At 38.9% G+C, this 24,594-nt stretch overlaps 1 protein-coding gene across 4 annotated transcripts in view; it reads right to left on the reverse strand.

The window, feature by feature from the left end:
* Positions 1-7,565: 7,565 nt before the first annotated feature.
* The window catches only part of dlgap4a (discs, large (Drosophila) homolog-associated protein 4a), a 28,991-nt gene continuing 11,962 nt past the window's right edge, over positions 7,566-24,594 (reverse strand). For 3 of the 4 annotated variants that reach the window (XM_085344420.1, XM_085344419.1, XM_085344418.1), the window contains exons 6-11: positions 13,440-13,879; positions 13,234-13,331; positions 11,814-12,247; positions 10,464-10,555; positions 9,966-10,109; positions 7,566-9,497 (exon numbers count right to left, since the gene is read on the reverse strand). In XM_085344420.1, coding sequence (XP_085200546.1) covers positions 9,273-9,497; positions 9,966-10,109; positions 10,464-10,555; positions 11,814-12,247; positions 13,234-13,331; positions 13,440-13,879 — 1,433 coding nt within the window. In that variant the 3' untranslated portion in view covers positions 7,566-9,272. Of the gene's footprint in view, positions 9,498-9,965; positions 10,110-10,463; positions 10,556-11,813; positions 12,248-13,233; positions 13,332-13,439; positions 13,883-24,594 lie in introns of all 4 variants that reach the window. The other variant, XM_085344417.1, reaches the window with a different exon arrangement.

Here is a 24,594-nt window from a genome sequence, read left to right on the forward strand (position 1 = left end):
CCTGTTTCTCTTTATTCTTTATTATTGTGTGGATGCTTTAAGCATCCACACTATTGAGTTCCTGTTTCTCTTTATTGGGTGGATGCCGTAGGCATCCACACTATTGAGATCCTGTTTCTCTTTATTCTTTATCCTTTATTATTCTAGTTGCTCCGTTTCTTTGCCGCTTAACTACTCCCTCAGTTTTCAGCCGATTTTTACCATTCAAACTCTAAACTGTTCTGCTATTTCTGCTTTCGACTGCTATATCTTTTGGTACTTATTACTATTATACTTTTTAAAATATTACACTTTTTTCCTTTAATTTGTCCCATTGAAATGAATGGGAAACTTCTACAATTCTGCTAAAACTTGCTTGTCTTTGAAACTTAACTACTTCCTCATACTTTCACCTAGAAACTCCATTCAAACTTTAAAACGTTCTCAGATGATTGGGCTATTCCTGTGTGATTCAGCTTTTTCATATCTGTTACCGTTTTCATGTAATGACTCTTTAAGTTTTCAGTTACAACTTTGTGATTTTTCAGAAAATACATGTGTTGCTATGGTTGCTATGCAATTAACTCCCACTGCACACTCGTCCGTTCTGAATTTTCTCTTCATGTCTGAACAACTCCTTGCTACTCGCTCAATTTCCACTCAACTTCCACAAATTATACATCAAAACGTAGGTATTTTTGCTGGCTTTAAGACAGTGTCACTATAATTATTGTGAGAGTTACGTTTTTTTCACAATTTGCCTCGAAGTGACACATGGTCTAAAAACTCCCCATTCAAAGTCTATGGGGAGGTTGTGAAACTCAGAGCTGAAATACTGAAACTGAAGGCATTTTCAAATCGTCATATCTCCTTAACGAAGCAAAGTTAAGACATGAGGCTTGTCCCTGTATATCTTCAGACACTCCTGACACTCACAATTCAAGAATTATTTTCTCACCTATTACCGTTCTGAGATGAGTTAGACTTGTTTGAGGGGTGGAAATCTGTCCTCCTCTCATTTTTCAAATTCCGAAAATGAAGCCGTTTCTTCTCTCGTCATATCTCCGCGACGGAGATACAAAGAGCTATGTAAATCGCAGTCAAAGTACACCAAAGTCCGCTGATTCACCCAGTGCAAGAATTATGCTTCTATCCCACCTAGTTTTTGAGTTACACGACGTTTTGTAACTCCAAAAAACGGCGTTTTTCGCGTCTCACCGCGATCTAATTCTGACTCCTCATCACCCTTTTTTTCAAAGCGCCCGCCCCCTTAGAGGTGGCGCGATTGGTAATGACACCGCTCTTCAGACCAGAGGTCGTGGGTTCGATTCCACCTTGGCCCACATGTTTTTTTTTTAACTACAAATTTATACACTATCACAGACCGGTAATTCATATTGATAATTTATTACAATTCTGCAAAGTTTAATGATTTTAGCAGCTTTTCTAATATGGACCTCAGATTCTGGTTAACAGTCTATGGCAGAAATACATACAAGTACACAGCCTGATGAAGCAGACAGAAGCAGTACCTCTGATTGGTTCCGCAGTTTCACCTCTTATCAGCACAAATCTCACCCTCTTCTGCTGTTTTCACCTCTTTTCTGCTAATTTGAGCTTCTGTTCCACAGTGCACTCAGCCTCTTCTGCTGTTTTCATTAGAATTTTAAGCTTTTCCACCTTTTTTCAGTTACGTGAGAACCAGTTTGGCTCAATGAGTAGCTGAAAAATATCAGCCTCTTCTGCTGTTTTAGCAGGATTTCAGAGTTCAGCTTTTTCACTTGTTTTAAGCACAAATTTCAGTTTCTTTACCTCATTTCACAACAAAGTTCTTCCTCTTCACCTCTTTTCTGCTAATTTGAGCTGCTGCTCCACAGTGCACATTTTCCCTCTCATCATATCTTTGCTTGTGACCAGAACTCATTTGGCTCAGAGGGTAGGGCATCTGTCGTGAGACCCGGTGGCAGAGGTTCGAATCCTACCTGTGACAGCTGCTACACATGTTCACTGCTTGCATGCGCTCTGCTTTCTTGACACTCTCCAGTGTGTCATTACACATACAGCCATCTTCAGCAAGCACTTCTGCTTCTACACTTCTTTTCAACTCGGCTTTTTGCTTCTTTACCTCTTTTCAGCAGAAATTATTCCTCTTCACCTCTTTTCTGCTAATTAGAGCTCCTGCTCCACAGTGCACTTAGCCTCTTCTGCTGTTTTCATTAGAATTTTAAGCTTTTCCACCTTTTTTCAGTTACGTGAGAACCAGTTTGGCTCAGTGAGTAGCTGAAAAATATCAGCCTCTACTACTGTTTTAGCAGGATTTCAGAGTTCAGCTTTTTCACTTGTTTTAAGCACAAATTTCAGTTTCTTTACCTCATTTCACAACAAAGTTCTTCCTCTTCACCTCTTTTCTGCTAATTTGAGCTTCTGCTCCACAGTGCACATTTTCTCTCTCATCATATATTTGCTTGAGACCAGAACTCATTTGGCTCAGAGGGTAGGGCAGCTGCCGTGAGACCCGGGGGCAGAGTTTCGAATCCTACCTGTGACAGTTGCTACACATGTTCCCTGCTTGCATGCGCTCTGCTTTCTTGACACTCTCCAGTGTGTCATTACACATACAGCCATCTTCAGCAAGCACTTCTACACCTCTTTTCAACTCATCTTTTTGCTTCTTTACCTCTTTTCAGCAGAACTTCTTCTGATTCACCTCTTTTCTGCTAAATGTTTAGCCTTTTCACCTCTTATTAGCACAATACTAAGCAGCTTCTGCTAATTTCACCAGAATTGTCAGTCTCTCCACCTCTTCTTTGTAAGAATCAGTTTGGTCCAGTAAGGTGAGACGCCGCCTATAGATCAGAAAGGCCAGGTTCGAATCTCGCTCAGGGCAATGTTTTTTGTTTTTTCAACTTTTTCTGCTTTTTTCAGCAGAAATCTTCAGCGTAAGGCATCCACACAGCATTTTCGCAGGAAATGCAATTTTTTCTAGTTCTTTATTATTATTGTGTGGATGCTTTAAGCATCCACACTATTGAGTTCCTTCTTGGTGTTTCCGTACACTTTTCGCCGTGGATCTACTTCCACAATTTTTGTGTTATTTTCACCGTTCAAATTTTAAACTATTCTGCTATTTCTGTTAATGATGGCTATATCTTTTGGTATTTTTCACTATTATACTTTTTAAAATATTAAGCTTTTTTCCTTTAATTTGAAATGAATGGGAAACTTCTGCAATTCTGCTAAAATTTGCTTGTTTTTGAAACTTAACTACTTCCTCATATTTTCACGTAGAACAACCATTCAAACTTTAAAATGTTCTCAAATTATTGGGCTATTCAGGTATAAATCAGCTTTTTCAAAGCTTTTACCGTTTTACTTTTATTCCTCTTAAAGTTTTGAGTTGCCAAATTGTGATTTTTCACAAAATACATGCGTTGTTATGGTTGCTATACTCTTGGCTTCCAGTGTGCCACTGAAGGTTTTGCAGTTTTCTCTTCATGTCCGAACAACTTCTTGCTACTTGCTCAATTTTCACTCAACTTCCACAAATTATACATCAAAATGTAGGTATTTTTGCTGGCTTTCAGGAAATGTCACTATCATTGTTGTGGGACTTATAGGATCTTTGCAAATCTCCTCAGACCAACACAAAGTCGGAAAACTCTCCATAGAAAGTCAATGGAGAGTTTGTTCAAAATCACCGCTTGATTTCTGTAATGAGAGGCATATTCGAATCGTCATATCTCCTTAACGAAACAAAGTTAAGACATGAGGCTTGTCCCAGTATATCTTCAGACACTCCTGACGCTCACAATTCAAGAATTTCTTTCTCACCTATTACCGTTCTGAAATGAGTTAGACTTGTTTGAGGGTAGGAAATTTGTCCTTCGCTCAGATTTCAAACTCTGGAAATGAACCACTTTTTTCTCTTGTCATAACTTTTTGTTGGATTTCCACAGAGACCTGAAAATTTCCATGACTGTTCACCAAAGCCTGCTGTCTCTTACGGTGAAAGAATGATATTGATACTCCAAATAGATTTAGAGTTAGAAAGCGTTGTTTGAGGGCAAGTCAAGGCAGTTTTTGCTTCGCCTCTACTCAGTTATGGTGCATTACAAGTCAAATATCTTTAATAATTCAGATTTTAATGATAAATTGTCAACACTGGAAGATTCCCCCATCTCTTCTGAACAAAATGGTCTAAGAATGACCGTTCTAGCCTCTACGGTTAGGAAATTACGGCCATTTGTTTGAGGGGAGTCCGCACTACGAGAAATAGACTGCAAAAATCAGCTGTCCATTTTGCTTTTCCAATTTTTCTGTTTAAGTTATTACTAGTTCTGCTATTTTATAAGATTTGTGCTAAATATAGTATTTCTGCCAAATATAGTATTTCTGATTAATTATAGTTTTTCTACCAAATCATAGTACAGTATTTTTGCTTTTTAAAGGATTTTTATGGGATATTTATATTGCTTAATATAGTATTTGTGCTTTTTATAAGATTTGTGCTTAATATAGTATTTGTGCTTTTTATAGGATTTGTGCTTAATATAGTATTTCTTCTTTTTATAATATTTGTGCTAAAACATAGTATTTCTACTAAATGTAGTATTTATGCTTAATCATACTATTTGTGCTTTTTATAGGATTTGTGCTTAATATAGTATTTCTGCTTTTTATAAGATTTGTGCTTAATATAGTATTTCTACTAAATGTAGTATTTATGCTTAATCATAGTATTTCTGCTTTTTATAGGATTTGTGCTTAATATAGTATTTCTGCTTTTTATAAGAATTGTGCTTAATATAGTATTTCTGCTAAATGTAGTATTTATGCTTAATCATACTATTTCTGCTTTTCATAGGATTTGTGCTTAATATAGTATTTCTGCTAAATTTAGTATTTCTGATTAATTATAGTTTTTCTACTAAATCATAGTACAGTATTTCTGCTTTTTATGGGATTTGTGCTAAAACAAAGTATTTCTACTAAATGTAGTATTTATGCTTAATCATACCATTTCTGCTTTTTATAGGATTTGTGCTTAATATAGTAATTCTGCTAAATTATAGTATTTCTGCCAAATTATAATATTTTTGCTAAAACATAGTCTTAATTTAAAATTACAATATTCATAGTTCATCACAGTGTCTCTGGTAAATCACAATATTTCTGCTCTGTTGTACTATTTTTCTAAATCATAGTGTTTCTGTAATGTTTAAGTATTTTTGGCTAAATATATTCTTTCTGTTATCTTATACTATTTCTCCTAAATTCTTGTATTTTTGAGAAGTTATCATGTTTCTGGTAAGTTACAATATTTCTGCTAAATTCTGCTATGCTATTGTATTTCTGCCAAGTATTATGTTTCCTCTAAGATATTGCAGTTCTGCTAAGTTATTCCATTTTAGCAAACTTCTTTTGCTTCTGCAAAGTTTTTACAATTTCTGCAACTTTTCAGCTTTTTCAGCTACTTTTTGCATACAGCTTCAGCTTTAAGCATCCACACTGCATTTTCGCAGGAAATGCAAATTTTTCTAGTTTTAACTAAAAGACCAAAAATAAAAGACAAAGCAAAAAAGCAGACAAAAGTGACAAATAAAGTAAGAAAAACCCAACGCTTGAACTGAAAAAAACTGACGACATACAAAGTACTCCACTGGCACTCTTCTGGAAGATATTCCCTTAAATTGTGTTTTGATGATCACTATTCAGTGACTCTTTGTGTCCCATATATGGAGGCATCGTCAGTGTGGAAGAGGCCACTCCCATTAATATAGAAATGTTTCATCATAGATTAAAGGTAATCTTAGCTATTGTATTGTTTTGCAGTGTGTTTGCATTCAAGTACACAAGTGGAACAGAACCTTCCTGCCACCAAAAAGCCCCCAGCAGGATGGATACCTCTGAATATCTTACAAGAAGGGTTAAGGGTTTGTTTCTCTACATGTCCTTTGTCATTGTTAGTGTTATCAGGACAACATGCCTAGATGGACTAAAAAGCTGCAAGAACAACCAAGATAGAATTGTGGTATCTTTTTAAAAACATATTTCCAAGGAAAAAAAACATACAGTGAACTTCAAATATGAGTGGCATTCCCATTTAATTCTACATTTAATTAACACAGAAAAAGTGCCAACTCATAAGTCATGGGAATCACAATTCTTTATTCTCTTAAAAGAAACTAGCCTCACAGTGTCTAACTAATACACCATAACATTAAACAACCCTTTGTCTGCAAGATATGTGCTTATTTTGTAAAATAATGTTTGTCAGTAGGAGATAATCTGGAACTACATAGTTTTTGCTCATTTTCCTGGCTGGTCTCTGAGAGGACAGATATGTGGCCACAAGGGTGAGCACTGAAGTCAGAATGGGCTTTCTGTCCATTAAGCACAACCAATGACCCAATTTTTACCCAAAAGATTACCCAAAATGTCTGTGTCTTCAAAAACTTCTAGAAACGTCTTAGCCGAAGAATATTGCCTCGTCCACATGGTGGCTGAATAGCAAATCCACATAACCTGCCTCTAGAGTTGCACCTTCTGGTCATCATGTGTCCATTTTGTAGCCCTTTGAAACTCAGGAAGTACTGGTAAACAAACTGTCTGAAGATCCCTGATCAGGTCTTGCTCTCTTAAAAGTTCAGTACACAGGCAAATAAAGGGATCCAGCTCTCAAATGATAGAAGATAAAAAGTAAAGGACTTTCCACCATTTGTCACAGTAATAAACACTTACGTACAGTGCATACCCTGAATGCCTTACACAGATTTAATAGCTTCAGATAATTTGTAAGACCCATGATATGGAATACTGAAAATTCACTGGCAAGGATCTTTGTATATTTTATATGTAAGAAGGCCATGCTTTTAGAGATTACACGGTAACAATAAAAGATCTACTCTAATGCTTGTGATTTATCTGTGTAATATTAACTTCGCAGCTAATATTACTACCGTTTCATGAATGAGTGCAATAAAAAAAGACAGCAAGAATGATGACAGGACATGTAGCAAAGGGATGTTTAATGATTTCTTTGGACAATGAAATGCACATGTCCATTGTTGATGTAATACAAATAAGAGAATAAGAAATTTGACAACGCAGTGTTGTGTCAGCATTCCCAGTTCAATTTCGTGTCTTTTTGGACGTCAACTAAAAATTCAAAATGGAGCAGAACAAAATGTCTGGAGTGTCATGCAAAAAACTGACCAGTAGGGGGAGAGCCAGCTCTTGCAACAAAAAAGAAAAAGTGAGTCAACCTACACTGCCTACACTTTAGCATGAGTATGTGCTATGCCCTGTTCCACTCATATACCCTTGGCACTTGAGTTTCCATTTAAGAAACTGGAAACACGGAAACTATTCCAGTCCCATAGCCAAAGTGTCATGAGCTTATACAGAGATGAGGCATAGCATATCTGGAGTGAGCGGATGCAAACACAAACTTTTCTGAGAATGCACACACAGGCAACTGAATTCATGAGCAGATTAAATAATAATAACATTAAATAAAATCCTAATAAGATGAAACTAAAAGGTTGATGATCATTGCCACGTTGGCACAATATCAAATCCCTCGCAGCACCATTTATTATTGTAAATTACAGACGTCCACGCATGTTTAGATTGATCTCATTTTGGATGAATGTCACAAAAATGTGTCAAATGGCATAAAAAACAAACAAACAAAAACCCCCCAAAACAAACATTGTACCACAGTTCTTCATTTTCAAAAGGGGTGGGAGTTCTAGCTGCTAGAAAGGGTCGTAAAGGAATGGTGATTTCAGAGGAGTCAAACTGACCCCTTTCGTTACATCACCGAACCTTACTAAAAAGTCCTTTTCCTTATAGAAGAACACCATGTAGGCCTGGAGTCCTATGGAATATTTGGCAAAGGATCCAAGATTTTGGCCCAGAGGCTGTATAATAAATATTCCATCCATAGTGGTTTTCACTGTTGAGCTTAAGTGTTCAACCTGAGATTCTTGTTATTTTAAGGAAAGTTAGTTCATAGAAGAACAAAGAAAACCCCAAAACATTCATCCTTCATGCTAATAAAGTCCTACTGGAAATGTTGATTAAATAACTTAAGACTGGGTACCTACTGCATTGCTTGTTCTAATAGGATTTTATTATTGCTATGCTATTCCATTTTCTTTCCAGAAGCAAGGAGACCCCCACCCTCACACACAAGTCTGGTTGAATGGGAATGCCATATCAAGTGGTGAATGTCTTGGTCCCCCTACATCGCATGAGGATGTAGTGAAGGTCAGAATGATTAGGATAACAAAAGGTGGGCAAACTTGATCTGAGGTGAATGGAAAGTGCAGTGATCAAGTCAACATGAGCTGCAAACGCATACATTTCATACATTCCACTTTTTCCTCACTGGCTGGGCGATCCTTCCTCATATCCCTTACCAAAAACTAACCAAAGTAAGACTTTAAGAATGGGTATCCACAGACTGTGTAATGTGCACTGGTGAAAAGAAGAGGAAGATAAATGGGGAGTGAATGATTGCATCAAGTGCTAATATATCATGACAGTAAATGTACTCGATCTATAAAAAACTACCTTGGTACTGAACACTGACCTCTTTCTAACAAATAATCTGGTATACAACATTTACAAAATGAACATTGTAATAGTGTGATATTTATAATATATATGCTACTGCCTTCCTCTGGTTCTCTGCATTTTAAACCTCTGAGTACACTAACGCCATCTTATAATTCTTACACAGTAAAGCGTACACACCACACCCAACGAGTGGCAGCCAAATACAAAGAGAGAGAACAGGAAGACTCTGTGGACAGTGAGTACACCTGCATGTGTGTCCTGAGTGTGTGTGGATGGTCGCTCAGCTCGTAAACCTGGCAGCCGCAACTTGCCGGTAGACTCAGCAGTGAAGGGAGTTTTTAAGAGAGTAAACTTCTGGGATACCAAGATTCTTCAGCTCACAAGGTACAGGATGTCCTTATCGAAGATACTTGCACATTTAAGACAGTCTTGAAATACTTTAGGAGATAATAATAATTATTATAATATCAATAATAACAATAGTATTTAACATCTGTCAAGGTTACTTCTGTCCCATGGCAGCAGGTTGGTGATCTGCATTTTTCTTGATTATTTGTGATCCCCACATATCTCCTGTGCAGCTATGAGGGATTGGCCTCTGTGCTGTGCATCCAATATATATATATTTTGTGTGTGTCTCAGATTTGTGTTGTGTCAATGAATGTCTGAAGTGCGTTAGCAATTTTTTGATCGGTGCTGGTTTGCTCTCAGAGGCGGGTCTGGGCCTCGGGGACGTAGATTTCGATGCTGTCAGCACTTTCTGTGGCGGAGTTCTGTCGTACTGATGCCGCACGCTTTGCTGCCATCAACCTTTTTCTGGCTTCTTGCCGCTGCTTGTCTGCAGCAGAGTCCACGCTCTTGTCCTTCTCTGCTGACAGCCGCGGCTTACTCTGCTTCTTTGGCACAGATGATGGAAGCTGCTTGTTTTCATCCTGAGGAAATTATGTCAAGAGGGGAAAAGAGTGAGATATGGTGTGGCACTAGCAAAACACACTTCCAGTAGTGATGATTAAGTGTCATATGTAGTCCATTAAGCACTTAGGAAATAATTTAAAATCCTCCAGGCTTGCATTTACAACTGAAATTAACACTCATTATTGATCAAGCTGTCAATTAAATTAAAATGTCAGAAAATTCTGAAATATCTTCAACTTCATTTGGCTTAATGAGCCAACTATCCAAAAAAAACAATGGTGTCCAATTTCTAGCCATTTAAAACAGAAAAATTCACACTGCTAAGGAGCTGGCACCAGAGAACATTTAGCAGTTTTACTTGAAAAACTACCAAAGAAATATTATGCTGATTAACTTTTTGCTGAATGACTAATTATGACAACTCTACCCATGGCACCAATCTAAAAATCTCAAGTGAAACAAAAATGTAAGGTACCCAACATCACCTTCTTCTCAGGAAGCTGCCAGTTGTTGGCTTTAAGTTGGTAGAGCTCATCAAACTTCATACTGATGTCTTCTATCGAGAGCTGTAGCAGATCCCAGAACCCTGCAAGGTCCTGCGATGTTGGTCGTGGGTTGGCATTTATATTCTAGGGAAAGGAAAGTGAGACAGATGAATAGATTTGGACCAAACAGAGAAAATTAGTCACATCCTTACCCACACAAATACTTCCCGGGCAGCCTGCCTTTAAGCAAATAGATGAAAATAAAATACATTTGACGCCAATCAACAATTAGAATATTGCAGTAGGACAAGTGAACAATCGTGTAAGATCGGTGTGAAGTTTGCATTTCTGCTTGAAACTTTCCTAATTAACATAAAATAATGAGATCTCACTTTACGTAGGTCAAATAATGGAAAACAAATGATCTTTTACAATTGGGCAACAAAAGAAGGACAGCAAACACACACACACTCAACAGGACATAATGAAGCCACTCACCAAGTTCTCATTACAGAGCCCTCTGAACTGCTCAAACTTCTGTGATATGAGGAGCTGAGCACTCCCTACTGCACTGCGGATCGTCCCCAAAACTACAAAGACACAAATATGACAAACCCTTAACAAGCAAACAAACATTTCCAGTTAGAATAAAAAGACACATTAGAAACAAACTTTGAGTTTTAGAGTTAATACACGAGTCTTTTTGCATGTCTGAGTTCAAGTACATAAAGGGTCAAGACGTGAAGATGTGTGATGCAATGTGTTTACTAACAATTACCATTTAACCTTGCTTGACAGTAAATAATTTTCTTACAAGTATTTTATAAACTCTTTTATAGCGTTGACAACAAAAGATTCTTTCAGTCATGTATTTGCATGTAAATGGAAATTCATAATTCAGGTCCACAGAGAGTAGGAGGAATGATTATCTGAAGGAGCCTACACTGCTCATCTGCTTCTTGCTCATTCATATTTAAGGCATTGCAGAGATTGATCTACTTAAGAGCCTGAGTGGTATTTTGGGACATGAATAAGTGAAATGAGTCTGCAGTGGCTCTGTTATAGCTAAACTAATGCTTACCCTGCCCCCGTCCTCTCTAATAAGCTGTAGTACTGTGAATCAATGGCAGTAATGACTGTCATGCTTTGTCTCTGTGTCCTTAATCAACAGGGATGAGACCTGACCTAGTGTCCTGTCGGTGAACTTCACTAACAAGCACAGCAACTCAATTCTTCTTGGCAATTAACTGATAGCAGATTTCTTTCAATTTTTATACAACTGTGGCTCTTTTAAAAAAAAATAAACATCTTTCTTTGTAGCACATTAACATCTAACGTTGAAAGATACTCTTGAAATCAACCTAATATGCTTAGTTTTTTAATAATTTCATTTCAATTTTTCATTACTAGTTGAGGATTCAAGCCAAATGTTCAAAATGTAAAAAAACAAGTACCAAGTAAATACTGTGCGTAAACACAGCACTTTCTTACATGTGTAAACTGACATTAATCTCACATGCTGTGGGATTTATCTGGCCCTTGATCTGTTTTGCACTTGAATGACAACAGAGATAGTGCTGATCTGCATGGGTGAGTGAGAGGGAGTAAGAGCGACAGAAGCGATAACACCAGTCTGGAAAAGGCCCAACCCTGATTTGCATGTTGCGTGGGAAAATTAAGACAGATTGCAAAGGGATTTGTGATCTGGCCAACAGACAGGCATACAGCATATGTGGCAAAGGGCAAATGAGATTATTATATCTTATCTGAAAACAGGACACATGACAAAAGTAAAATGGGGCCTATGTAAATGTGCTGATAGCCACCTTATCCATTTCTGTCACCTACCCTCCTCTGAGAGCTTGTTGTCTTTGGTCTCCTGCTCCATCTGCTGACACCATCCCTCCATGCGGCCTGTTTCAGCCTGCAGTAGCTTCAGAAACCAGTTGCCGTCTCTGAGACATGCTGGCGTGGTAGGCTGAACAGCATCTCCCTGGCTGCTGCAGTTTCCAGACTCGAGGCTGGGATCTGGAGGCGGCAACGAGGAGGGGTCTAAAGCTGGGTCGAGAGTCTCTGGGGGTGAGATGGATATCCTGGATGGTGCTGAGTTGTGTTTAAGTGGCTGCTGCTCCATGGCTTTGTCCCGTCCGTTCGGCGCAGTATTCACCGTCTGACTGTTGGCGCAGTTGGTTGTGTTGTTTTCTATGGGTGCGGCATCCTTAGGCTCCTGAGGCTCAGTCTCTGTATTTTGTCTGGAGGCCATGCTGCTGTCCCGGCTGAGACTGCAGACACATGCATAAATATCAGCTTCTGACAAACTTCAACAAAAAAGACAATTAAGTGATGGGGCAAACATGTTCCACAGTAACAGATCTAGGTCAGTGCATTTGACTGACAAGACTGTGGCAGCTGATTGTGCATTATCATTTACTGCAAAGACTCGGAAAGATAGCATTGAGGATGTGACAGTACAGATATTAGCAACAAATCAGGTATACAACATGAAAGCTTATCAGACAACTGGCTTCACAGATAATGAGCAGGAGAAAAAGAGTGGACTGTCAAACAAATGTGATTACGGGAAATTACAGTGTTCTGCAAAAGTTTAAATGGCCTCTTTCTCACTATGTTCAGCTCACTACAGTCAAAACAAGAGTAAAAATCCATCAATCAGAGCGCTATGCTGCTGCCAGGCTGACTGCTGAATGACCTTAGCCACTCACTGCTGTATAGGCTGCAGATGCACGAGCAACAGAGATGAAATAATGAGATAGTAAGTGCATGCAGTTAGGAAGGGAAAAGTACAAGAGCTACAGCACATTAAAACCAGGCCTGACAGTAGAGTTAAAAAAAACAAACACCACCACCAGAATACCATTGTTTTAAAGCCAATAATATAACTATAGCACATCTATAGTGCCTATTTAACATTATCCAACCCTCCCCATCTTGTACTGCAAAAACAGGTGTGACCCATCTGGGCATATAAAATGGACCTCTGCAGGAAGCTGATCAATGAAACTCAAATCAAACCACTAATGACAAAAATTAGAAGATGTAAAAATTAACATCTTCTGTCACAAAAATCTATTTTCTTTCTTTATTGTGTTTTACAATTATAATTATACTTCTACATCAGATCTACCTAGTAACTTCAGGTTCCAGTGTAGGAATGAAAGCAATTTCCAGTTACCTCATAAATTAGGACATAAATTTACCACAGAACTCTACATCAGGCTTAAGCCTGGAAACATGAGTGTATACTTACGGCCTGCCGTTTTCAACTTGAACTCCGATTGACTGAAACTTAAGAGGTTTAGCCAGCAGCAGGGGTTCTTCTCTTGGAACTGGCAGAAGACAATCAACCTGAAAAATGAACAACACAATATATCAGTGAAATGCAACTCTGTTTGTCTGTCTGTCTCTGCTTGATTATATCTCCAGCAACAACAACAACAAAAAAAAGAAACTTACTTGAATTCCAATAGAGGAAAGTTTCCTCTTGGGTGCAGTCGGGGGCTGCTCTAGAGTGGTACCACTGCTTAGGGTGTCATTTTGGGACTGAGTATATGTGGAAGTGGTACTTGTAGCAACAGTAGTGGTTGTGGTGGTGGTAGTTGGGAGGTCACGGGGGGCTGGAACAGGAGGTATGGAGCCTGCAGATGGTGCTGGGGTTGCAGCAGGGACAGGCGCTGGTGGAGGCTGGGTCCCCTTAGCCAGGCTACCCGTGCGTATGCTACAGAGGCTGTCAGAGGAGTTGCTCCGTCCTGACTGGCTGTTGACCTCACTGCCACGGTCCTGCTGGTCAAGGTATGTGTCTTGGGCTGACTCGGTGCTGCTCTGTAATGTCACTGAGATGAGGGGCTTGGAGGTGGTACGGGGAGGGACTGGAGGTGGAGCTTTCCTATTGCTGACTGCTGACAAAAAAAGAACAGAAAAAAAAAGAAAACAAAAAGAATGAAAACATAAGGCTTAGAAAGGGAATCCTGCACTTTGTCACATAAGACTACTGAAACAAAGCACGACTAAGCCAGCCCTAAGCCAGCTGGTGTGTACCAAATGCCAAAACATAAAACTATTAACATGGCTATCTGAAAAACAAACGTGTACCTTGCCCTTATTGCTGTCTCTATTGGGCCGTACTAAAAGCTACCTCTATGCTTACAGTAATGTACTTCTGTTGGTGGCTGTGTTCCATTGACGTCAGCCTGTCTCTGGAGATCTTCCTTTATATGCCACACCTTCACAGGCCTTTTGCTCTGGGGACTGTCAGGCAGACAACTCTGCCTTCTCTAGTGATATTCAGCTCAACAGTTCTAGGTCTTATGGATCCAGGAACTGAGGGTAGCAGTCTATTTTTGAGCTTTTGTTTGTGTTTTCATCCCATTTGAAGTACAGATTAGTCATATAAATAAAGTTATCCTGTTGCATTTTGCATTTTTTCCCCAGTCATGCTTGACATGTTTCAGTAAATGTATGAATAGGAAAGGAAGCAGGAAAACATTCAAAACTTGACTGGCTATCTGTGTGTGTGATGTTTTTCTTTTGTTTCCACAGCATAACAAAAAGGAATCAAACAATTGTATTTTATTCCCCTCCTCCACTTGCTCTGTTCTTTCAACTACCATTGAGCCTCCCTCTTTCATTTGTTCTCAATACATTCAGCTTTGTTAGACCAATCAGCGACAACTGGCCTTGTAAACACTATATCGGCAGCAACATGCATAGATACGTAGAATTTGGTCCTTATCATCATTTCCTCCTATGGATTTTTGGCTACTAGTTCTTAATTTTTCAAATCAAACAGGATAGAATGGATCAGAGAGAAACTCCACCGACGACTAGTGTTTTCAATAATGACTAGGGATGGGTACCGGTGTCTGACATAAACGGTAGTAACCAGACCGAAAAGCAGCGCACATTTCGGTGCTTTATTTCGGTGCTTTTTTTTCCTGAGCTGTGATACACTCACGTTGAGTAGGCTAACCACGTTATTACATTAATGCATGTAAGGTGAACTAGCAAACATCATCATAGCTACATGCGGCTGTCTTCTTGTTTGATGGCAGATACTCCCTTCACCCTGGCTAAAAAGGCTAAAATGACCAAAGAAAAAGTGGAAAACAGTTAAACATGAGAGGTTTAGGACAAAGTTTGTGTTTTTTCCATTGTTTAAGCACTGCTTCCAGCCAAGAGTGATACCATATATGCCCCATAGCTGCAGAAAAGGCTAACATTGTTATATTTTTACAAAAAACAGCTGAACATGAGAGGTTTTTGGACCAATTTTGTGTTCTCCATTCTTTAAGCACCGGTTTGAGCACCGTTTGAGCACCGGCACCGTTTCAAAAGTACCGATTTGGCACCGGTATCGGATAAAACCTAAACGATACCCATCCCTAATAATGACTTTTTCATTTTACAAACTCAAATCCAATACTCAACAATTACTATTTTATAATTAAGTATTTAGTAAGTAAAAACTAGAGACGGCACGATACCACTTTTTTATGTCCGATACCGATATCATAAATTTGGATATCTGCCGATACCGATATGAATCAGATAGTGTATTTTTTAATCAATAAAACTGTTTTTCAAGTTCAAACTCAAGTTTAAAAACAAAAACAAAAACACTAAAGCTATTCTGTTATACCCGTATGCAAAAAATACACTGCACCCAAAATATTTCATAGTTCAGCAATACTGATCAATCTAATAAACTTAAACCTACACATTCCTCCCTATTATGGTATTTTAAAGAGTACTTGGCAAAAATATTAAGCAACCTAACTAACAGGGTTAGGTTGATTACATCGATGCTTAATCGACGTAATCAACTTTAATTTAATGCACATGCAAAAAAAATAAAATAAAATGCACAGAAATCAATTATTTTTCCACAATAATTAAATAGATTCAACATCTTTCTTCAACAGAAAGACTGTGCAGACTGCACAGATGGTACTTTCCTGAAGGAAAAAGTACTATAGCTTACTAGGGTATATTAGACTTAATAGTTACTATATACAGTAATGGACTTCTATACATCTTATATCAGATTAAAACTTTGGGTGTAAGATTCAGATAATTATTTGTTAAAAGCTAGACATTTTAAATGAGAATAAGAAAGAAAAGTATGTCTTTGTGCCCCCTTTTCCCTGTTAATGCCCTACCTGCCCCCCTGGCTAAACTTTGCTAGACCAGCCCCTGCACAGTTACCAGCTGTCAGCTATGTAGAAAAGGATCCTGGTGTAGAAAGTAATATTAAATACATTCTAACAACAGCTTATCAAGCTTAAACGTGCTGCTGTTGTTCAGCCGCTAGTTTCCTCTTTCTGGTGCAAAGTGGGCCAAAAACAAACAAGAGAACAGAAAAGCCGATCAGCCGATCATTGATCAGCTTCATGACTAAAGTAGCAACAGGAGAGGGTGGGAGAGAGAAGAGGCAGTTGCTCCTTATTCAGTATCAGTTGTTAAGCTTAACGCGGGAATGCTTTACAAACATTCAGAGATGAACTTACACACTTGCTTTACTTCTCTCTGGGATAACTTTCTCGGAGATGAAATGCCGGTTTGGTAGCGAGGCTCCAACTGCTCAACCAGACCACCGACAGGTCTCGCATGCCACAGCTGCTCTATCACGTGACACATACTGCTCCGACGTGCTAAGGTTATGAGCTGAGTTACGCCATGTTACAAGTTTTGTGAGGTGCTTTCGTGATATTTAATGGATCGGATTACATTTTTTATTTCTCTCCGATATCCGATCCACTAATTTAGGTCAGTATTGGACCGATACACTGTTTGCCTTTAGCAGAGCACTTCTTTACATAAAGCTTCATATTCTGGCACTCCGAAACCCATGAACTATGCGCTTACAAATTCTTTCAAGGGAAACTGAAATGAGGCCTGAAAGTGGATTACCACTGAACTAAGACAATCTGACTCAGGGTGAAGGAATAGGAACGGTACCTCTTTTTCTGTCATCAGTCTGAATGCAGGGTTTTGGTGCATGATATAGAATGTACTACAATATGAAAAAAAAGGGGGAAAAAGCAAGGAACCAGGAAAAACCACAGGCTTTCTACAAGAAATAAGGGGAAGCATGCTATTTAAACAGTGCGATAATCAGCAACATATGCCTCAAAGAGTTGCAAAATACACAGTAGCAAATGCTTCTACCCACATACAGCATTTACTGACACACATGATGGATGAAATATTTCTTTAAAATTAGCTGACCAAGTAATTTAAAGCTCACCACTTTGAATCAATAATAAAAATGCAGTATTTATTCTACTGGGTAGTGGTTTCAATTTAAATAGCAACCTATCACCCTGTAATTCTGTAGGCACTGCACTCCCATCATCAGCCTGTGACTCACAGAACCAGTAAAGCCCTTATTAAATCCCACAAACATACACAAACATGTCTGTGGATTGGAATCCACCCTATGTGTCACTCATGCAGCCCTGGCGAGCAGTGTCAAACTTAGAAACCATGCCTTCGTAGGAGCAAAACAGAACATTTATTATTTCCAAAGAAAGGCACTTCTTGTAGTACTCATAGCTTAGATGCATGAAATTCCCAAAGTTAATTGTGTCGTACTACATACAGAGTCACAGCATATGCCTCAGTTGCATTTGCTGGGTGACTGCACTGGGTCTTAACTGCACACTGCAATAAAATTGATCATAAGCCAAATATCTGTCAACACTTAACCACACATGTGCACTTTTCATTCAATTCAACAATAGCCCAATTTATAAGTAACAACAACAAATAAGTTAATAGGCCTTTACAAACATTCACTCACAGTGAAGGGGGCTGACTGCAGATTGTTTACACCTCTTGCAAGTGGCATAACCTATTTTGCTATCCTTTGTCAGTATGTAGGGCTGCCACAAACGATTATTTTGATAGTCGACTAGTCACCGATTATTTTTGCGATTAGTCGACTAATCAGATCATCATCCACTGGACGTAAAACTACAGCTTATATAACTATCATTAGCTTACAGCTTTAAGCTTTTAAGGTGCTAACTAAAAATAAAGACAAGATGATAGTTTATTCAATTTTAATGAAATTTGCAGATTGTTTCGGTAAAGTTTAATAAACTCCTTGCTATCTAAAATATAACAGGACACCGGGGTATATTCTCCAGCATCTCACACTTCTGATAATCAGCTGTCTGCTTGACGTTTATTCAGCTGTGTAAAAACTATAACTTTAATCTCAGCCAAACCGATTTACTCAGGAACAAATAAAATACAAAAAAAAAAAAAAAAAAGCCAAACAACAACATTTTTAATTTATCTAAGTGACTCATATATATTTAACCTGAGTCGCGAAAGACGGCGGTGGGTTTGAAAACAATTTGCCGGGAGTCCGGTGTTCTCACGGCGCTAGTGACCTAGCCCCCGGCTAGCTATCGAGCTAGTGGGTAACAGACGTCTCCGAAAACGTCGGAGCGCTTTTGAAAATATGTGGTGGTGTCCTGATAAACTGAGCCGATATTTGAGGTTTACACAGCTACATTCTCGCCTGAAAATATGTTAAACGTTTATTTTGTGACCCAGAAAGAATAATAAGAGTAATATTAAAACTAACTAGCTACCGCCATTGTTGGAAACTAAGCTGGGCCGCGCTATGAATTCTGGGACACAGCTACTTCTTCTTCTTCGGGGTTTAACGGCAGCTGGAATCCTTGTACATGCAGTGCTGCCATCTTCTGTTTCAGTCCGTTATTACACTCTTAAATCCTGCTATTATTCCTGCGTCTTTTGCGATCTTACAAAGCTTCAAACGACACGTCGACTATTAAATCAGTCGTCGACGATTTTGATAGTCGACGTAATCGTGACTAGTCGACAAATCGTGGCAGCCCTATCAGTATGTGATATGACAGTTGCCCTCATGTGCCTTCCCATATGGAAAAGATATATATAAATCTTATAAAGTTTGTATCTGTCTTGTGTGAAACTTGTATGAAAAGCATATAAGTGTGAAAACAGATATAAGATCCCTTGAAAAATTATATAATGAAACTTGTATGTTTTGGATACTTACTAAAACAATGTATGAAAGTAATGCGAAAGTGGCCACTTTCATGAGTAAATCATGTAAGCCTTATATGATTTACTCATGAAAGTGGCCACTTTCATGAGTAATCACATATAAGTTTTTACTATTTCTTTTCCGTATGGGTTACTACAGGGGTAGTGCAGAGAAGCGATGGACGAGGTCTGCGATGCCTGAAACATTGGGTCAAGATCAGCTGATAGCCTGATGATGGTTTATCTTTGCTTCCAGAACTTCAGCCAGTGTATGACAAACCAAGAGCACCTCCAAGTCTAAAAAGCCCTGCTGTGCCTATTTGCTGTTTTACACATGTAAAAAACAAAACAAAAAGCTAAAGTAGAAGTATAAAGAATGCTATAGACTATTACTTTTTTTTTTTTTCAAACTAGAAGTTGGACGTAAACTCATAATGGCCTCCCAAATATCTCAAACTTTGGAGCGTGTGCACCTATGAAAAAAACAAAAAGTAAGCACGAAGCTCTGTGTGGCCAAACTTAGTGCTGTGAGTGCACCGACAGGGAACCAAAACAATAAAACCGCTGGATGGTTAGCTAAACAATGAGTTGAAACTCTTAAGTATCATAAAAACTAGGGGAGTTACACATTTTACTTACATTTCTCTGTAGATTCATCAACACAAGAAATATATTTCAAGTTGTTTCCAATATTTAATCAAATACACTGTTATTACTGTAATCATTGTTATAGTAAAACAAATTTTTCATTTAATAGTAGTTTCGGAGTATATTCCAAGATGGCGCCGGTGTGCATGGCTGGCCGTCTTCGACTCCGTCTGCGCCTCGGCGTTGTACTCCTTGTGTCTTTATCTTTGGCACTTTGTTCTCTAGGTGATTGTACGCTAATAACCTATGATAGAAACACGCTCCTGAATCTTCGTTTCTCCTGTTCTCAACGACCGAACTGTCTTGGGACCGCGGGTGATGCCATTCCCCTGATGCCCGTCTCTCCCACTCATCTGACCGATTTACCTCTTCCCATGCCCCGCAGGATACGTCCCAGGAGACGGGGTAGAAGGAGTGGTGTCCGTGTCCGCTTCAAGGCTTATATCAGAGCCATGGCTACGGATTACCCCCCTACTAGCTGTGAATTTTCTCGTTTCATCCACCATCTTGGTAGCCGCTTTGCGGCTAAACTGCTCAACCACCGTTGGATATGTCCCGTTGGCCCTCAGTCCTATCCTGCCTGCCCAGTGGCCTTCCACTCTGCTCGTTCTTGGATATCACTGCCTGGCCGTGGTGTTCAACAAAACAACCTCAGTACCCTCAAACGAGCTACTACTAAGGACAGGACTCCTCGGACTCGGATGGCCTTATTTAATGTTAGGTCTCTTTCTAATAAGGCCTTCCTCTTAAATGATTTTTTTCTCTCCTCGGGTCTGGATGTTTTATTTTTGACTGAGACATGGACCTCTCCGGGTGAGTTCATCCCCTTCTCTGAACTTCTCCCTTCTGACTGTGCCTTTTTTAGCTCATCGAGGCTTACTGGTAGAGGTGGTGGCTTAGCCTCGGTTTTTAGAAATAAACTTGAGGCTCGGCTGCTACCCTCCCCAACCTATTCTAGCTTTGAAGCTCAGCTATTGGAATTGACTGGCCCTCGAACTACTCTGTGTGTCGTGGCTTATCGTCCGCCTAAATATCATAAGATGTTCATCTCTGAATTTGCTGATTTTTTGGGTTCTATTCTTTTTAAATATGATTCTGTAGTTATTTCTGGTGACTTCAATATTCATGTTTGTTGTATGGATGACCACCTGTCTAAAGATTTTTCTGCACTGACTGACTCTTTTAATCTTACCCAGTGGGTAAATGAACCTACTCATGTTAAGGGTCACACCCTTGATCTGGTTTTTTCATTTAACGTGGATATATGCATTAAGGAAATTAGAAATACTGGACTTTCTGATCATTCCCCGGTCATCTTTGACGTTGACCTGGGTATCACTGACCCTTACTTGGAGGTTCCTCTCCATCCTACTCGGACTATTAACGCCGATACTGTGGTCAACTTCTCTACATCTTTTGTTAATTCTTCATTTAATATGTCGGACTGTCTTATCCCACACACACTTGAGAATTTTACCAATACTTTTTTAACTACATGTTCCTCGATTCTTAACACTGTTGCACCTATCAAACACAAACGCCCCAGAACCTACTCGCAATGCTGGTTAAACGACTCTGTCCGTGTTCTACGGCGTTTGTGCAGGCGCGATGAGAGGAGGTGGAGGAATGATAGACTCCAGTCATCATATGACATTTTACGTATTAGCCGCTCGAAATTCCAATCTGCTGCCAGAATGGCTAAAGCAGCCTTCTTCGCTAAGATTATTACTTCTAATGGTGACAATCCTCGCATCCTATTTAAAATTTTTAACTCAGTGGTGAATCCTCGTCCCTCTATGCCACTCTCGTGCTCCCCAGGTCTCTGTGAAAAATTTTCAAACTACTTTCTAGATAAAGTTTTATCTCTTAGATCTACGCTTCCTTTGGTGGCTGACAGTATGTCTAATCCTGACTGTTCTGCTGCCTTACATCAATTTGAATTAATTTCACTTCCCACTCTGAAGCGTATAACTGAGAAACTAAACAATACTAATTGTGTACATGATGTTCTTCCATCTCGTATAGTCAAGGATTGTTTTAATGTAATTGGACCCTGTCTATTGTCTATATTGAACCTCTCCTTGCTTTCTGGTTATGTACCTTCAGTTCTTAAACATGCTTTTATTCAACCCGTTTTAAAGAAAAATAACCTGGATCATAGTGATTTTGCCAACTATAGACCGATTTCCAAGCTTCCTTTCTTGGCTAAAATCCTTGAGAAGGTGGTTCTACTTCAACTGCAGACCTACCTGGACGAGAATAATATAAATTATAAATTCCAATCAGCCTTTAAACAACATCATAGCACTGAATCAGCGCTGCTTCGTGTTTTTAATGATCTTTTACTTATGGCTGATAATGGTCGTCCTTCTGTTTTAGTTCTATTGGATCTTTCATCTGCATTTGATATGGTTGACTATAACATCCTAGTCGCAAGATTAGAGCACTCTGTTGGCATTAAGGGCACTGCCTTGGACTGGTTCAAATCTTACCTCTCCAATCGGCTTTCTTCGGTACATCTGGCCTCATCTTCCTCTTCCCCTGTACCTGTTTGCTGTGGTGTCCCCCAGGGTTCTGTGTTAGGCCCGACCCTTTTCTCACTGTATATGCTTCCTTTAAGCGCTATCTTTGAGAAATACCACATTGCTTTTCACTATTATGCGGATGACATCCAGATTTATTTTGAGTTACATGATGATCTCGCTTTATCTTTAAATAACTTTCGTGAGTGCATGAGTGAGGTCAAGAAATGGCTGTTGGCAAATACTCTTATTCTCAATGAAAAAAAGACTGAAATCATGATTTTTGGCAGTAATGCCCTTCGCGCCAAACTTCAAGATGCCTTTGGCTTTCTTACTAGTTCTTTCTCTGATACTGTCAGGAATCTGGGTGTCTTGTTTGACAGCTCCTTTAAACTTGATAAACAGGTGTCTGCTGTTGTCAGATCTAGTTTTTATCAGCTTCGTCTTATCTCCAGGGCCAGACACTATATCCCGTATAATGACTTAGAAAAGCTCATTCATGCTTTTGTAACGTCAAGACTAGATTACTGTAACTCACTCTATTCTGGTCTCCATGTTACCCTTCTACATAGATTACAGACAGTTCAGAATGCTGCGGCACGTATTCTAACTAAAACCAAGAAGTTTGATCATATTACTCCGGTTCTTGCTGAGCTGCATTGGCTGCCTATCAAATACCGTATTCAATTTAAAATTTTGCTGCTTACGTTTAAAATTATCAATAATACTGCACCAACCTATCTTAAGGAACTTTTAAACCCTTATGTCCCTGCCAGGGCTTTAAGGTCATCCTCGCAGTTATTGTTAGTTCAGCCCAGATCTCGGTTGAAATCTAGAGGCGATCGATCGTTTGCCTTTGCTGCACCTGAGTTATGGAACAGCCTCCCGATTGGCATTCGGGAGTCTGATTCTATTTTTTCTTTTAAAGCACGCCTTAAAACTTATCTTTTTGAACTTGCCTTCTCTACCCGTTAAATGCTGACTGTTAACTGCGACCTATTGCATTAACTTTTTACTATTCCTTCATTCTTGGTGTTCTCTATCATGCGGTCTGCTATAATCTATGTGCTGCAGTCCATTTTATTAGTGGCTTTCTACTGTGAACATTGTCTGCTGTTCTTATTATATTTGATATTAATGCTCTTAACTGTATTATTTTATTGTTTTTTGTAAAGCACTTTGGTATGCCTAAGGCTTTTAATGTGCTCTATAAATAAAGGTTGTTGTTGTTGTTGTTGTTTCAATGTACCCACTTTGAACGGCTTAAAAGCTCAAACATTTAATCTACTCTCTTACTTTTTACATTTTCTATTCTTAGTATAGCTATTTGAGACATTAAAAGCCACTAAGCTAACAGAACTCAGAAAGCCCATTGCCAGTCTGAAAGGTTATATGGACAGCAGGAGTCTTCAAATCACTTATTTGAGGTGCTCTCTCTTACTCAGAAAACAATTTAGATAAATTCCAATGCTGTCAACACCACTATGATCATCAAACAATTCTTAAATTGCTTCCCTTATGAGAGCTATGCAGTCTCTGACCCATAATATGCTCTGGCTCCATCAGCAGGTCTGTCTGAGTGCTATCAGATGACCACTAATGCGACCTGAACACCAGCCTAAAACATCCATGTATATGACTGACTATTCTCATAGCTGTGTACTGATGCCATTAGAACTGTTTATTTATTTTTTTGATTTACTTTCTTATTTTAATTTAAGATATCTGGTGTGCCAGTTTGGGATTTAAGTTGTGATCACAGCTGATCTCATTTTGAGTTCTGACTTACAGTCTGATGTGTTAATTAGGCTGCTGCAGAGTGAACTTCAAGGGGAGAAACTGTGCTTTAACATTAGTTTCTACTGAAGCACCAAGTTCGGTGTACATAAAAGCAAAGCACACACCAACCCTCACAAACAATATTGTAGCCTATTGTGAATAAACCTTTCGGGATATGAGCCAAGTATCATGAAAAGAGATGGAAGCTCTGTCCAAGATTAGCCAGTGTTACTGCACAACAGACAGACAGACTGTGGGAGTCACAGACTGAAAGATTAGAGCAGGACACACGCTGAGCATGACTTCTGACGAAAAAACAAACAAACACTGTTCACATGTACAGGAAGGCATTCAGAGATTCAAAAAAATGAATTAAATCAAATTAAATAACCATTAAATGCAAAATGGAGCATCTGATCAAAACCAATTACATGTAAGCTGGAAATTAGTTTGAGTTTTATAACACATTTGAATTAGGCATGGGGTATCTGTTGAAATTATGGATATATTTACACAAGGGATTCTGCATCAAAAGGATCTTAGACGTCACAAAATAGGAGGATATTTGAGTTTGAGTGTGTCTAGGCTTAAACCTGTTATTGTTTGAGGTACTCTTTGGA

Source organism: Diplotaxodon limnothrissa, linkage group LG20 (assembly GCF_057381915.1).
Source record: "Diplotaxodon limnothrissa isolate DT_005_m linkage group LG20, D_limnothrissa_male_GT1.1, whole genome shotgun sequence".
Taxonomy (NCBI): domain Eukaryota; kingdom Metazoa; phylum Chordata; class Actinopteri; order Cichliformes; family Cichlidae; genus Diplotaxodon; species Diplotaxodon limnothrissa.